At 37.0% G+C, this 15,830-nt stretch overlaps 1 protein-coding gene across 2 annotated transcripts in view; it reads right to left on the bottom strand.

The window, feature by feature from the left end:
- Positions 1-15,830, bottom strand: part of anchor (integral membrane protein GPR155 homolog anchor) — a 300,439-nt gene that overhangs the window by 60,448 nt on the left and 224,161 nt on the right. For both annotated transcript variants that reach the window (XM_081740041.1, XM_081740042.1), the window contains exon 7: positions 10,388-10,553. In XM_081740041.1, the coding sequence (XP_081596167.1) occupies positions 10,388-10,553 (166 nt within the window). The remainder of the gene's footprint in view (positions 1-10,387; positions 10,554-15,830) is intronic.

Genomic DNA, 15,830 nt, shown 5'->3' with positions numbered 1-15,830 from the left:
AATCGTCAAGATTCACTCGGTTTTGGTGCATCATCTTCAATCTTGTCTTGTGTGACGTCAGTAGCACAGATTTACAGAATTATTTATAATTGGTCGCTTTCCTTTGAACTCTATGATAATTAGCTCATCTTCAATCTTCAGACTGTTACGTCACATTGTTGTCGTACTGTAATGGCGTCAGCCTAAGAAAGCAATCCTCTGTTATCGCCCGTCAGATATTATCGACATAAAGTGATAAAGAAAGCCGCTCCCGAACGGATTTTTACTACTAAAAGATCTAAAAGGGTTCGATTGCAAAATTTGCGATAATTTTTGCGCTATTTATTGAACGGAACGGAGCGAATAGCGAGGGGAATTAGTGAAGCGAAGCAGCCCAATGTTGTAAGTTGTCTGTATGCATTATGGACGAGGTCTGATTTCTGCAGAATAGGATCCTGAATTTTTTGGAATAACCGTGATAGTTAATGGCCTTTTAACTGGTTCAAAATGGACTGTATGTTGTGGAAGATGTGAGTGATAGTTGTTTATTCTGGAACTGTGAAATCCATCACAAAATTAAATAAGAATGGTTAACCGGAACGGGTACCTGTAAGGACAACATTGGATTCTGCTTGCATACAAACTCATCCGAACTGTAAGTAAGTTTTCTTTATTTCTAAAGTGGTTTCAAGCGAAGTAACTTGGTAGCCTGGATTTATGGATATTTTCTTTTAACCTCGAAATTCACCACGTTATACCGTTGGAATGGGGTGTTTAGTGAAACATAATAATATAACTATGTCTTCGTAAATTCCTTTCCCGTAGGATCTACACAATTACTGAGACAATATGTGACGGCTTAGGCTTATCTATAAAGGGGGGGAAAATAAAAGGTAGAGCAAATACTGACGGAATATACATGCAAGTGTAAAATTTTCCTTTAGAGTGACCATCAAAATTCCTGTTATTCAAAGAAAGCAAAAATCTTGTGAAAGGCTATATGCAGTATTCTTTATTATTGTTGTGATTTTTTTTTTTTTTTAATTTGGCTATGCATCATTTGGCTGTACATTAGAACCACGCTAAACAAATAGGATAGGAATGACGTTCTCCAGTATAGAACATATATTCAACATATTTTATTCTTTTAAAGTTTTTTTAACCTTAACGTATCCGTGAAGTATGAGAAAGAAACCGAAGCTGTACTTTGATAAAAGAAGCACGATGGGTCGTTTTGTCATAAATTTCCGATAGGGGCAATTGGTTTTCTACACCGTGCGAACATTCATATAACTTTTTTTTTTTTTTTTTTTTTTTGTAACAGAATCTCATTAAAAGAAATGTGGCCTGGACTGCCAACCAAAGCGTTTTTACGTTATAAAATAAATTTGTTGGTGTGAGTGTGTAGTGTGAATGTGTCTTAGGTTAGTGTAGGTTAAGGATTTAGTGATTTCATGTGTATTTTGTTGTAAAATGTGTAGGCAAGAAATGAATAAATATAGAAAAGGGTGCCTAGTAATTGTAGCTGCTGTGAACAGCTAAACATAAGTTTTTTTTTTTTTTATTTCAAAATGAAAGATATGAATGCCAATGAGAGGCACTTTCCTTAAGATAGTCGAGAATGAGTAACTATTTAATAAAAGTAATAAATATTGGGAATATGTGAAATAAAATTGAAAGTCATGAGAGTATGTGTGCATGTGATATTGTAAAATAGTTGGTCACGAATTGTGACACGCACGGTAAAATGATTCTGTAAAGTGTAATGCGATGTATTGTTGTGCCCCTAAACTCAATGTAAACAGTCTGTATAAAGCTTCGGTGAAACAAGTAAAGCTTCAGGTGGACAATTATGTTTTATTCCATATAACAGAGATACAGTAGAGTAGAAATTTTATAGTAAAACATGATTTAGTCGAGATCAATAGTGCGTCTTCCTATCAATCCGATAATGAATCATCGAGGGGAAAATGATATGAGTGAAACGTTACGGGGAACCCATCAGTGAATGTCACGAATCCTGAGATTTATTTTTTTTTTTATTTACTTTTCCAAATTTTCGAGTTTATTTATATTTTTTTTCCGTTGCGCAAACTTCATTTAGATAATACACTTGTAGGGCAGGTCTTCTGAGTTCGATCCTTTCTCCCATGACTATGGAGCGAGTGAGTGCATCCCCGGTTGCGAGCTATTCTTCTGTGGTGGCCACACAGACTTGTAGCTGGTTAAACTGGTGATATACTCAAACGCACCTTGGTCCCGAGAAAGCGAACATCTGAGAATAACAGTAGACACGAATACATACATAAACAAAACAAACATAGAAATAATTATTTTTACTAACAAATTTGGCTACGCCAGCCAGGATGATATTCGGTGTTGGAACTTGTAATGTTTCGATTATATCATTCTCAAGGAAGGATGGTCACAAAAAAAAAAAAAAAAAAAAAAAAAAAAAAAAAAAAAAGCGAGTTGAAGAAAGTGGTAAATCTTTATAGATGAGCAGGAATAGTTGCATATTGTCTGAGTAATTGGTAGATCCGGGGAATTTTATGAAAGTTTGTAAAAAGGAAGAGAAAATATGTCGTGTAAAAAGTTAAGTGAGACCAATCAGTCTGTGGACAAGTATAGTTGTTGTGACGAGCTAATAGAAGGAGTAAGCGTCTTTTGTGACGATTGTCAATTGTGGATTCATTCCCAATGCCAGGGATTGTCGGAAACGGAAGTCACCGAACTGCAACAAAGTGTGGAACCGTGGTATTGCAAATATTGTACTGTAAAACGTGCGGCACAGGTAGACTTGCCGGCGTCCAATGGAGAAAATGACACAGAGAGGGGTTCACTGGTAGTTCTTCCGCAGGTGACCGAGGTAGAGAATGATACTGTAGTGCAGGAATCGGTAGAGTCATAGTCCACGTCTAACTTAGCTGAACTTTTACAGCAATTTACTCAAACATTAAGTCTAAAATTTGATCAGAAATTTGGTAATGTTAGTACTCAGTTAGAACAAGTTAATGCTAATGTAAACACTAGATTTGAAAATGTAAACTTTGCGTTAGGGCAGATAAATGACAGATATTCTAAAGTAACTGATAGCATTCAAGATCTCAATAACCGGTTTGAACAGTTTAAGTTAGAGACAAATACCACGATCACAGAGAAGTTCGAACGTGTAAGTAAAGACGTGGAGGAGGTACGTCAAGACGTCCAAGACCTTCAGTCCACTTTCACCAATTATCACGAAACATTGGATGAGCGCGTAACGGATGTGGGAAAGGAGTTGCGTCTGTCGGAATGCACCGTGAATCGTAGATGTGACTCTCTAGCTAAGGAAATATCACGTCTCGAATCACAACAAAAAGACGACTATCGGCAACTTGAGATCAAAGTACAGACCCTTACGAACCGCGTCATGAATAGAGTACCTAAGGGAAATAGGAAACGTTTGTATACTGGATCCGTTGATTCAGATGGCTCAGATTCTGATGCTTTAGTGGAGGTTCCAGTATCTTCGGTTGGGGAAACTGCAACCATCACTACAGTGACGGTGTCAGGGTGCCTGTCAACGGCCAGGGATGCAATTTGTGGAAATGTCACCCAACTTTCCAGTCACATGCCAAATGAGGAGGTGAGACGGATGAATGAAAGAATTGATGGAAAGAGAAATGAAGGGGTAATTAGGCGCGTTCCTTTGACAAGTGTGACCTGTCTGCCTCATCAGTGTTGCCAACTCACGCATGTTCCACTAATGTCAGCTCAGGTTATTCCGAGTGGGGTGCGTACAAGCGTTGGAGTTCTGGAGGAGGGGCACAATCATGCGGGGACTACCATCTCCGAGAAATCTTCATTAGGTCAAAATTTAAATAACCTTGTCACTTTTGGACAAAATTCACCGACGGAAAGGGGCCCCGTATTAGAGTGTGGCACTCCTCAGAACACCAATGGACGTGCGGACACAGCAAACGGCAACAAACATATCAGCATCCGATTGTCAGAAATTCGGAACTTACCCATGTTTACAGGAGAATTCGGACAAGCTAGTTTATTCCTCGAAAACTTGGAACAAACTTTTCAATTATTAGAGGCTTCTGACCGAGAAAAATTATTATTATTGCCACGTTGTTTGACAGAGGGGGCTAGAGCTTGGTATAAAACGGTCGAAGAACAAATACGAACTTTCGATGATTTTGTTCGATTATTCAGGGACAGTTTTCTCTCTTTACGGATGGAGCGCCTACAGAAGAAATTTGTACAAAACATGCGATATGACCGGACGAAATACCCTCGTTTGAGAGACTTCGCCTGGAAGGTGATAGCGGAATATTATGCGGTCGTGCATCATCCGGATGAAGGGGAACTAATCGAAATCCTGCTTGACTGTTTGCCTCCGAATGAGTCTAAGATATTAAGAGCTGTGGAACCCAAGTCCACACAACAGTTAATCTTAAAATTAACCGAATTAGAGGGTTACCCAGAACACACTGGAGCCGTGACTGAGAGAAAATGGAGGAAACCTTTCGTACGACAAGTACTGGTCCAAAAGAGGTTTGGAAAAGGAGGGAAACAAACCAAGGAATCGTCCTCACAAACCGAAGAGACTAAGGAAAAACCTCTGATGAGTAATTCACGAGATTCCTCCAGTACGGAAGAGCTGAAATCACGATATCCTTACAGGAATCGATGGAGGAATGGAAATTCCTACAACCGAAACATGAGTGGCCCGGGAAGACCGCGGTACGACCCATACCGAGAGAGACCAGGAGTAGCCTATGGCTATGGAAATAGTGGAGAATATGGGAATTACCCAAGTGGATCCCAGGTTTTCCCAAATGGAAATGGAACTTCTGGTGGGATGCGTGCCAGTCCGCCATATGCATCGGGTGTACCACCACCTGGAGGGGGTAGTGTACCCCAAACAACACCTTCCCCAGGGGTGAACATGGCGACTGTGGCGGGATCGTACCCATCTCACCCGACGTTCGCACCAACGTCAGTCGGAAGTCAAACGAATGAAAACTGGACGGGAAATGCATATCGCAGTTCTCAGTAGGGGAGATTGCGAACTGCGAGATGGATTCCCTGACTCCCCAAGAAGAAGAAGAAGAAGACGGTAACACCACCTTGTGTAAAGTTTCGACCTATCAAAATTCATGTTTGGCGGATAATCTTGTTTTGGATAGTAAACCTTTAGTCAATTCAAAATTGAACGTTTCGAGAGATATAGAAATTTTGGAACATCGCACAATTGCTCCTGTGTTTTCGATTTGCTTCGTGATCGATGAACGGGAATGTGAGAATGATGGTGACCGAGGGGTCATTCTCACATACCCGTCACGGACATTACAATGCTCGATTGGTGGTTTATCTCTCATCATCCTGCTTCCCATGGCATTGTCGAAAGAAGGCATCGAGACCTCCATCGGATTCTTCGTCTATATTGTCATGATAATCAAGCCAGATGGAGCTATTATCTCAAGGAGGCGCAAGACTTATGCAATCATTCAATGTGCGAATCCCTGGGATGCACTCCGGCGGAGATATTCCTCTCTTACTCAGCTTCTCAGGATTTCAAACGAAATTTCCATTGGCCAAAGGAATCTGAATCTGTACCTGACGATAAGAAGTTCGTTATTTCCATACCTGCGATAAAACCGAAAAGAGAAAGGAAAGAAGAAGAAAAGAAAGGAAAAGATGAGATAAAAGAAGGTTCTCTGGTAATGTTAAAGACCCATTACTTATCATCGGTACCAAAGAAGGCATTCTCAAAATTCATGTTCACATATCTCGGACCATATTTGGTAACTAAACTTTTCAGGAATTCAGCTCAACTTCAAACATTATCAGGAGAGAATATTGGAGTGCAAAGCTACGACAACCTAAAACTTTTTTGATGTTCAGATCTCAAGCGACGACAACTTCTTGGCGAGGCAGAGAATCCATAAAAGCTCAAAGGCAAAAATAAAAATTTTTCGGATTTTAATTAGGTTAAGAGATTTAGATTAGTATAAATGTCGTTTATTTTCTTTTAGTGTAGATAAATGTTGTTAGTGTATTCATGATGTAAGAAAAAAATTTTTTTTTTCAAGGACCGCGGAAGATGATACCTCCCAACACGGAGTTATCATGTTGAAAATTTTCGAACGCCCTGTATACTAATGTAAAATAATATATAATATAGGATATGTAAGGATGTAATGTTGTCATTTAATTTTCTTGTAATATTAAAAGGTAGGATTAAGTTAGGACGTGCATTAAAATAGGTTTAGGATGTTATTTCGTATTTAATGTCTATGTTTTGTTTATTTCTATCTTAATTTCCTATATTTTTTTTAATAATATTCTGCTTATTTCTTTTTTTTTTATCTGTAGAACGCTTTTCCTATCTCCAAGCATTCTGAAAACTCTGTCAAAAATTTCTTTAAAATTTTATCCAAAAATTATTCTTCATAAAATTCTTTAGACTTTCAGCCATTTTGATAGAAAATCGTCAAGATTCACTCGGTTTTGGTGCATCATCTTCAATCTTGTCTTGTGTGACGTCAGTAGCACAGATTTACAGAATTATTTATAATTGGTCGCTTTCCTTTGAACTCTATGATAATTAGCTCATCTTCAATCTTCAGACTGTTACGTCACATTGTTGTCGTACTGTAATGGCGTCAGCCTAAGAAAGCAATCCTCTGTTATCGCCCGTCAGATATTATCGACATAAAGTGATAAAGAAAGCCGCTCCCGAACGGATTTTTACTACTAAAAGATCTAAAAGGGTTCGATTGCAAAATTTGCGATAATTTTTGCGCTATTTATTGAACGGAACGGAGCGAATAGCGAGGGGAATTAGTGAAGCGAAGCAGCCCAATGTTGTAAGTTGTCTGTATGCATTATGGACGAGGTCTGATTTCTGCAGAATAGGATCCTGAATTTTTTGGAATAACCGTGATAGTTAATGGCCTTTTAACTGGTTCAAAATGGACTGTATGTTGTGGAAGATGTGAGTGATAGTTGTTTATTCTGGAACTGTGAAATCCATCACAAAATTAAATAAGAATGGTTAACCGGAACGGGTACCTGTAAGGACAACATTGGATTCTGCTTGCATACAAACTCATCCGAACTGTAAGTAAGTTTTCTTTATTTCTAAAGTGGTTTCAAGCGAAGTAACTTGGTAGCCTGGATTTATGGATATTTTCTTTTAACCTCGAAATTCACCACGTTATACCGTTGGAATGGGGTGTTTAGTGAAACATAATAATATAACTATGTCTTCGTAAATTCCTTTCCCGTAGGATCTACACAATTACTGAGACAATATGTGACGGCTTAGGCTTATCTATAAAGGGGGGGAAAATAAAAGGTAGAGCAAATACTGACGGAATATACATGCAAGTGTAAAATTTTCCTTTAGAGTGACCATCAAAATTCCTGTTATTCAAAGAAAGCAAAAATCTTGTGAAAGGCTATATGCAGTATTCTTTATTATTGTTGTGATTTTTTTTTTTAATTTGGCTATGCATCATTTGGCTGTACATTAGAACCACGCTAAACAAATAGGGTAGGAATGACGTTCTCCAGTATAGAACATATATTCAACATATTTTATTCTTTTAAAGTTTTTTTAACCTTAACGTATCCGTGAAGTATGAGAAAGAAACCGAAGCTGTACTTTGATAAAAGAAGCACGATGGGTCGTTTTGTCATAAATTTCCGATAGGGGCAATTGGTTTTCTACACCGTGCGAACATTCATATAACTTTTTTTTTTTTTTTTTTTTTGTAACAGAATCTCATTAAAAGAAATGTGGCCTGGACTGCCAACCAAAGCGTTTTTACGTTATAAAATAAATTTGTTGGTGTGAGTGTGTAGTGTGAATGTGTCTTAGGTTAGTGTAGGTTAAGGATTTAGTGATTTCATGTGTATTTTGTTGTAAAATGTGTAGGCAAGAAATGAATAAATATAGAAAAGGGTGCCTAGTAATTGTAGCTGCTGTGAACAGCTAAACATAAGATTTTTTTTTTTTTTTATTTCAAAATGAAAGATATGAATGCCAATGAGAGGCACTTTCCTTAAGATAGTCGAGAATGAGTAACTATTTAATAAAAGTAATAAATATTGGGAATATGTGAAATAAAATTGAAAGTCATGAGAGTATGTGTGCATGTGATATTGTAAAATGGTTGGTCACGAATTGTGACACGCACGGTAAAATGATTCTGTAAAGTGTAATGCGATGTATTGTTGTGCCCCTAAACTCAATGTAAACAGTCTGTATAAAGCTTCGGTGAAACAAGTAAAGCTTCAGGTGGACAATTATGTTTTATTCCATATAACAGAGATACAGTAGAGTAGAAATTTTATAGTAAAACATGATTTAGTCGAGATCAATAGTGCGTCTTCCTATCAATCCGATAATGAATCATCGAGGGGAAAATGATATGAGTGAAACGTTACGGGGAACCCATCAGTGAATGTCACGAATCCTGAGATTTATTTTTTTTTTTATTTACTTTTCCAAATTTTCGAGTTTATTTATATTTTTTTTCCGTTGCGCAAACTTCATTTAGATAATACACTTGTAGGGCAGGTCTTCTGAGTTCGATCCTTTCTCCCATGACTATGGAGCGAGTGAGTGCATCCCCGGTTGCGAGCTATTCTTCTGTGGTGGCCACACAGACTTGTAGCTGGTTAAACTGGTGATATACTCAAACGCACCTTGGTCCCGAGAAAGCGAACATCTGAGAATAACAGTAGACACGAATACATACATAAACAAAACAAACATAGAAATAATTATTTTTACTAACAATAATTACTACTAATACACTTTAAAAGTTGAAACAAATTGCACTATTACTTACGGAGAGCATTTAGTGACTGTCATCAACCCACATCTCTACTATGTAGTCATGGAATTCCTGCTGTTGTCTGACATCAGAAGCATCTTCTTGTAAATACAAATATGCCTTGCTGACCCTTTGTATCTAAGTTTCTGTCACTTATTTATGTATAAGTATGGAAACACTGTCAGATCTTATATATAGGGGGTATTTCCTTCCTGATAAGATCGTTAGGCGTAAAGGGAATTAGGCTAAATCGGAATTAGCATTTTACCTATCTGTTATTGACAGGTGATAAAAGTGTTAGGCAAAATGGGAATTAGGCTAAGTGAGAAGACACCTACCGCACTATTATGAAACACAGACATTAAATAAAGAGAATACCAGTTCATATATATCGCTTGCCTTTTTCGGTGAAATACAATAACAAAAAATAGAATAAATTAGACATTTTTATGAATATATGTATGACCTAAGAAATTACACATGACATGTAACATTATTATTAATACCCAAAAAATATTTCTAAAAGAATGTGATGGTAATATATCTGTACTGCATAAGTTACAGACTCAATGAACATAATTTTACGCACGGCGCTTTCATATTTAAGTTTTTAATGTATATCTAATTACTATGACACTATTGGATAATATATTTGAGAATCAAAAACTATATTAGCTAAAATGATTCTTTCATTGACAAATAAATAAATAAGTAAATGTAGGGAAGGATGAACAGGGAACAGAAGAAGAAAACTTTCTATGAAATATTTGTATTTCTAACTAATTATTTCATATTAAATAAATAAAAATTATAAAATTCCTCGGTTGCAAGATGGAGTTGAAATGATAGATTTGTTTAAAACATAAATGTACTGTCTTAAATTTTTATTACATTTATGTTTGCATTTTTATCGTTGGTCATTCTCAATACAGACCAGTTGTAGTTATGAAAATAAGTTTTATCAGTAAACTTACGAAAGTCATTAAATCTAACTGAGCACAAGGCGCTGGATGGAGCAGTGGCGTAGTAACGATGTGTGAAAATAGCCTGGAGCACTTAATCATGTAAAGCTGGTCTAAACTGAAACACGTTTAGGAGTAATGAACTTATATTTGCTGTATATTTGCTCTCTTTAAATGCTTGCAATTTTAATTAATAGACATATTTGACTATGTAAGTCTGCATTACAAACCATGAGAAGGAAACCGTATTATAGGAAACACCTTGAGCAGCTCCTCCCTAATTCTACTTACTATGATTTGTTTTCATTAACCTTCCAACAGATACCACTAAATTGTACAGCCGTATTTTAAAAAGAGGGAAATATAGCCATCTGTCTTTCACTTAAAATCTACAAATAACTCACAGGAATACTTTATTTATTTCTTATCTGGGTTGTAATAAAGATTTCAAATGAACAAAGATTTATCTTTAATTTAAGTAAATATAAAAGCAGAATATTCTCTGAGATGTAAGTGGCAGTTTTATTTTACAGGATTGGGAGTACAAAACAATATGTAAGGATTAAATAAACATAAGCTAACTTACAACAGAAAAAGATTGCTTACCAAATCAACATCTAAATTATATTGAGTCGCAAAAACAAATACTCCTGGCGCAGCTGGAAATGTTCCGTACAGAAAACCATATGTGCTAAGATCCAAAGTTTCACTTGCATTAATTCCGGGCTTCAGAATACTCACTACTTCTCGTGTTACAAGTGGTAATGCAAGCCTGAAAAGAAAATGAGTTATTAAGGTTTCTCGCAGCAGTAATTACAAATATCAAGTTCTGGTTGTCTAACAAAAAGAAAGCAGACTTTCATAAATGAAGTTCGGGGCCATTTTTTGCAAGGTGATAGTGCACATTTAAAGTGTTCATATTACAAACTGGGAGAGCGCAATGGCCTAACATCGCAGAGAAAAGGCGTTTTAAAGTTTTCGACTCGCCGCATATGTCGTACGTTGCGCGAGTTTATTAAGTGACGGCGTGGCAGAATCAGTAGTATCTGTGACTCACGTACCAAGGGTCCCGGGTTCGATTCCCGCTGGAGTCAACTTTTTTGTTTTTTAGTTTCAACCAATAAAGTAGCCACTTGTAGCTACAGGTAAAATGTTAATTCGCCATATGTTTATAATGAATTAAAACAATAGAAATATTCAAATCAGCTGTAAAATCTTTCAATGTTAACTAGGAACAAAATGTAATATATTTTGTAAATATATTGATATCACGAGTTATAATATGGTTACCACAGTCGTTGCTTAAAAATGTTCTTGACGCTTTGTGTCTACATCTGTTGACAGCGTGAGAAATACAAGGGGAATGAGAAAGAAATCCTTTTTGGTAATACTGGATGTTACTATAACCAAAGGAGATTTCCCCCTTATTCCCCTTGTAACAAGCAGCGAAAATCTGTCTCCAATATTGGGAGGAGGGGGAGAGGACGGTAAGACCGTTCCCATATTTGTTTAAAGCGAGTTCAAAATATTTATAAAGTTGAAAAACAATACTGTGGAAGATCAGTGGAGCAGAGTTGTCTTCAAGATTGGGAGGCGGGCAAATTTGAGGCTTATTCTGGGGAGGTATCAATTTCATCTCATTTTCCTTTGTGGCAATCGGACACAAATCATCACATTTCTCTCTCCCCCCAAAAAAACACATTTCAAATCGAATTATTGGGGGGGACAGTACCTCAGTTCCATGATTGAAGGGGACATGTCCCCGTCATTCCCCCGTGCCACTTGCGCCAGTGCTTGTAATACACTGTCAACAGATGTAGACACAAAGCGTCAAGAACATTATTTACACAACGACTGTGGTAACCATAATATAACTCGTGATATCAATATATTTACGAAATAGATTACATTTCGTTGGTAGCTGACTTCGAACATTGAAAGATTTTACAACTGATTTGAATATTTCTACTGTTGTAGTTCGTTATAAACATATGGTGAATTAGCATTTTACTTGTAGTTACAAATGGCTACTTTATTGGTTGAAGCAAAAAAGTGACTCCAGCGGGAATCGAACCCCGGACCCTTCGCACGTGAGTCACAGATGCTGCTGATTTTGCCACGCCTTTACTTCATAAATTTGCACATTGTACGATATATGCGGCGAGTCGAAAAGTTTAAGATGCTTTTTCTCCGCTATATTACGCCATTGCGCTCTCCCAGTTTGTAATATGGACACTTTAAGTGTGCACTATCACCTTGCAAAAAATGGCCCCGAAGTTCATTTACCAGTCTGCTTTCTCCTTGTAAGAAGTATTGAGCATTCCGAGGTCAAAACTGAGAATACATTTATTGTTATTTGAAAATAACATGAAACCGCATTTGCGCCATTTTCTTCGATGATCTGGCATTTTTTCGAGAACACCAATCTCCACCCTGTCGCATAGTGATCCAAAACCGAAATCTAAGTGGACAAAATGTAAAAAGTGAGTTCCATGAAACAGTGGGAAAACGGTGGGACTTCCTCGGGCAAGGTCCTAAGTGATGGGAAAAGACCAGCAAATTGCCCAATTGGACATGGGGAGGTGTGTGGGGTCGGACGAACAAGATGCAATGCACGCAATGTAGAATCAGCTGATCGACGGCTTTCGTGCTAGATCCTACCTCTGAAGCATATGACACAGACAGCTGTCGGTCAATGTTAGGTATATGGTGTGACAACTATAGATGAAGGTATGACGTGCATGTGACATAAATGAGGAGTGCCGCGAGTATATGGGTGGACTATGACGTGATGGGAAACATTTGCGAATAAGAAAGTACACTGTATTCAGGAATATGTATAATGATTTGACGCATAGAAACAATTCTCAACCAGTCTCCAACTTCTAATGACTAGAGATGTGTGAAGAAATGATTGTAGTGTGTGCATAATAGCTTTGACGTGCATATGTCTGCATAATTGTTGCTTCTTGTACTTTCAAAAATGGAGGATACCCTGACACAATGAGTCTTGTTCAACGCCTGAAGAGGTGAACCTGACATCTGCAAGAGGACTAATAGCGTCTACAGTTGTGTAATAGACAAATTAAGGTTACAAGACTGTGATGAGAATGTAGCAGTGTGTGTCAGAAAGGTTACGGACAGTTTTTATGTGCATGTCAAAGACAACGGGCAAAAATGCCATAGTGTAATGAATAACTTTGTGATCAAATATGTGTAAGTGGTTCGACAGTGCAGTGGAGTTTCCTGCAAATGTATGGAATGCAACGGCATTATGACAACCAGAATGCAGCGGCATTATGGAATGCAGATATCTATTTGTCATACCATAAACTGTTAGAGGCAAAGAAAGCGTGTTACCCAGACAACATTATTATTACAGGCGTATCTGTGAAAGTGCAGCTGCAAGCGTTACTTGATCATACTATCGAACGGTTGACCACCAGCGACAGTACTATACTGCAAAAGATCAATCAGGAAATAGAAAATCAATCAGGACATAACAATATTTGAATTCGGATTGTCAAGTCTGCATTCCTGGATCAGTTGCACATTGCATATAGACTGGACATCAGCACTTGGCAAGTGAGAATGATGGGCAAATGTTGATCAATGAAAGAAATTACTTCAGAAGCGATTTCGCAAGGAAATGAGTTTATTGGTGGATGTGCCGAAACCAGGTTACTGTAACGTGTAGACGAAAGATGTATAACTTTTAAACTGCCTCCACTATCCACAGCTCTGCGGGAAAGGACCTCACCTTGCTCCCCTTTTAAAAGTGAAAATTGTAAAAGGAGAGAGAGAGAAGGAAAATTCCAGTCCCCCACGACTGAGAAGAATGACGACACAGTGAGATGATTCAAGGCTGGAATAGGCTTATAACAAAATCTTCAAAAGAGAAATATTGAACCTCCAGTAATACTACTAGGAAACTTCGACTACTTGTGAAGTCAAAAGAATTTCTAACATATAAAAATTTATTGTAACAAAATCTGAATTTTGAATATAGAATGTAAATAACCATTTAACAAGTAACAAATAAGAGCAGTTTAAATAACGGCAAACGTAAATTGAAAACCTCTGATACTAACAACTTTTAAGTCTTCTACAAAATGAACAAATCTTTTAAGAAAAAAGTTTTCCAATCGAAAAGGAATACTGAATCTAATAATTACTCTAATAAGAATTATTCTTTATGAAAAATAGTAAGCTTTTACAGTAATTTTCAATTGTATGAAACTCTTCCTTACTGCTAAGCGATTTCCGTAGCATGAAAATGTGGGAGGAAAGGAACCAAGTAGGAGAAACTGTTGTACCTTGGAACACTTTCTGCGTTTTCCAAGATATAGTATTATCAACAGTTATTTCTGCAATTCTATTGCAGTGCATTTAAACTAGGAAGTTTTCTGAACAAAGTTGCGGCATTATTTAAGTTCTTATTTCTATTCTTCGTTATGCTTTTATGTTTTCAAAAATTCTCTAGAAAGTGTTCCATGGTACAGTGGAGGACACTTCTAAATGGTATAGCCATATGGAGATTTACGGCTAAGGTGTACCATTTAGAAGTGTTCCCCGCTGTACAAATGCTCATGTACCTTGAAACACAACCTAATGTACCTTGAAACATATACTTGTAAAATGATAATTCACAGAAATAAAATCACAAAAAAATATTCTACTATTTATATTATATATCCAGATTTGCTGTTTTCGATATACAAAATCGTGTGAATGAAGAGAATAGAAATTTCTGATATTTACTCTTATCAGGATTTTATCTTTATATTGAACCTAATATTAATCGGAAAGTTAACATTATTTATTTACTTATTGAAAAATCCGTAATCCTACCGATAATTAATATATGAAAAGAAGACTATAACTATATTCTATTTGTCAGTCCACTCTTAAAATCCCGAAAGAAAAAAAAAAAACAAAGAACAATATCAAAATTGAACATATGTTGCGTATTCTTTCAAGTAAAGTAGACGTAGACCTATCAGCGAATAACATAAGGTATTACTAAATTAGGAGATATTGACTTATTCATGGAAACGATCTAAGCCTATGCGATCCATTACACTATCATTAGAACTAAAATCCACTTGAAACCACAATTGTTCAGGCACTCTACTCGAGCCTAACGGGTGGTGGCAGTTTCACTATAATATCAGATGCACTCACATCAAACTGTCCTGCAGAGTATTCATAAAATTTATTTGCAGTACCTGGAATACGTTTCAAGAATTTTATTTTAAATTCGTTGTAATTAGAGTTCACTGAAGAAATCTTTCCTGCATAAAATTCAATGCTTCGTGCCTTTTGCTTAAGCTGCACCAACACATAGTCATCCGAATTGAGATTATTTGCTTCAATACTCTCGTCTAAATCAACTTCTGTGTCCATCAATTCCGCAAGCATAACATCACTATCATCATCTTCATGCAGGCTTATGTTCTGTTCAGATTCTTCGGCAGACGTTTCGAAACCAAGTTTTTCGTTGTTTCTTCTTTCCTTTTCTTTGTTGTTCTTGCTTCTTATTTCCTTTCCGTGTGGCTCTATGGTCTCTCTTTATCTTTCAGTTCTTGCTTTTTAGGTGTATTTGGTACTATTCTACTTCTACCAGTCTTTCTCCGTCGTTTTGTACTTTGTGGAGTTTGTGCTTTCGGGTATGGTTGTAGAAGGCAAGTTCAAATCTTCAGCGGAAGGGAAAACTTGCATCATTCTTTCGTTTCGTTCTTGCAACGGAGTGTTGGTCTTTTCATTTACGTATATCACTTAGATGACAACCCTGTCGATGATCTGTTACAGAAGCTGAAAAAAGTCTGACTCCGAGAAAATGTTTCTATCTATGGGATAAATCCCTGAACGGCAAAATCCACTGGTGATATTTTATGTGCTGAACGCACGCGGGTAGATAGTTCCCAATACTTCGACCACAGCATAAATATCAAAATGCTTCCCCGGATTATTATGTAACCATTCTTCCACAGCTTGGTTATAGAAGCATTTAAATGGGCTATAAACAGTCAAATTCAGTGGCTGTAGT

Source organism: Thermobia domestica, chromosome 15 (genome assembly GCF_964235325.1).
Source record: "Thermobia domestica chromosome 15, izTheDome1.hap1.1, whole genome shotgun sequence".
In the NCBI taxonomy this organism is placed as follows: Eukaryota; Metazoa; Arthropoda; class Insecta; order Zygentoma; family Lepismatidae; genus Thermobia; species Thermobia domestica.
Note: the sequence above shows the minus strand (reverse complement) of the source record. Positions and strands in the feature narration are given on the sequence as shown.